Source organism: Buceros rhinoceros, unplaced genomic scaffold (genome assembly GCF_000710305.1).
Source record: "Buceros rhinoceros silvestris isolate BGI_N320 unplaced genomic scaffold, ASM71030v1 scaffold15313, whole genome shotgun sequence".
Classification (NCBI taxonomy): domain Eukaryota; kingdom Metazoa; phylum Chordata; class Aves; order Bucerotiformes; family Bucerotidae; genus Buceros; species Buceros rhinoceros.
In genome coordinates, this window is record NW_010405500.1 from 17,094 (window position 1) to 18,579 (window position 1,486).

The following is a 1,486-nucleotide window of genomic DNA, read 5'->3' on the forward strand; positions in this document are numbered from 1 at the left end:
CTGGCTCTCTGTGGTCTTTGGCTTCCGCGTGCTGGTCTACGTGGTGGCAGCCGAGCGCGTATGGGGAGATGAGCAGAAGGACTTTGACTGCAACACGCGGCAGCCGGGCTGCACCAATGTCTGCTATGACCACTTCTTCCCCATCTCCCACATCCGCCTCTGGGCCCTACAGCTCATCTTTGTCACTTGCCCTTCCCTCCTGGTCATCATGCACGTGGCCTACCGGGAGGATCGTGAGAGGAAGAACCGAGAGAAGAATGGGGACAATTGCCCCAAGCTCTACAGCAACACGGGCAAGAAGCATGGTGGGCTGTGGTGGACCTATCTGCTCAGCCTCTTCTTCAAGCTTGTCATAGAGATCCTGTTCCTCTACCTCCTCCACAAGATGTGGGACAGCTTTGACTTGCCACGGCTGGTCAAGTGCTCTGACGACCCCTGCCCCAACACTGTAGACTGCTACATCGCTCGGCCAACTGAGAAAAGAGTCTTCACCTATTTCATGGTCGGAGCCTCCTCCATCTGCATTGTCCTCACCGTTTGTGAGATCTTCTACCTCATTTTCAAGCGAGTTGTCCAGAATGCGAGGAAGTGGAGAAGGTCTACCAAGCGCTCCGTCAGCTACAGCAAGGCCTCCACCTGCCGATGCCACCTCAAGTCAGAGGAGAAGGACAACAAGTCCCAGACTAGGTGGGTGGCAGCCCTGTGGGCCTCAGCTCCCAAACTGACTGCTATCTGATGAATGTGGGAGGGGCACCTGCCGATGCCACCTCAAGTCAGAGGAGAAGGACAACAAGTCCCAGACTAGGTGGGTGGCAGCCCTGTGGGCCTCAGCTCCCAAACTGACTGCTATCTGATGAATGTGGGAGGGGAGGAGGGAAGGAGACGTGTCCAGGACCACCCAGAGGTGGCCACTGGTGATGCCACCAGTAGACTCTTCAGCCAGGACCTCAATGGCTTTAAGGGGAGGGGAACACATCCATGGGAACGCTCCTGCTCGAGGCCGTGGGCACATCCCCAGATGTCCCCATGGCATGGGCATGCTTGGTGGCAGGTGGGTGCCAACTATCCGTGGGCATGCCTGAGGGTGTCTGTTCTTTCCACAGAGGAGAGGAGCTGTGAGCTCGCCCGTCCCAGCCAGTCCACCTTCCCCTTGGCCCAGCAGCTTTCCAAGCCTCCCAAGTCCCTGAACCCTTGAGAGTCAACCCGTGTGAAAAATGACTAAACCCAACAAACCAAAGTCCCCCGAGAGAGGCCCATGGGTGCCTGAGCAGACACAGGTAAGGCGAGGGCAGCACTGGAGCTCAGCCAGCTGCACGCATGGCTTGGACAGACGTTGTGCACGACTCTGCCGAGCAGCCGGCCCCACTGAGGCACCAGTGCTCTCCAGCCCAGCAGCAAGACCAGCCAAGGGCTGCAGGGACAAAGCCATCAAGCTGGGAGGGCACGTGGGGCTGGGACTGGTGGTAGGAACATGGGGGCTCCCCTG

The 1,486-nt window shown here is 58.5% G+C and overlaps 1 protein-coding gene across 1 annotated transcript in view; it reads left to right on the forward strand.

The window, feature by feature from the left end:
• Nucleotides 1-736, forward strand: part of LOC104491357 (gap junction beta-3 protein-like) — a 940-nt gene extending 204 nt beyond the window's left edge. Inside the window, exon 2 of the mRNA XM_010133767.1 lies at nt 56-736. Within this exon, the coding sequence (XP_010132069.1) occupies nt 56-736 (681 nt within the window). The remainder of the gene's footprint in view (nt 1-55) is intronic.
• The last annotated feature ends 750 nt before the right edge of the window (nt 737-1,486 follow it).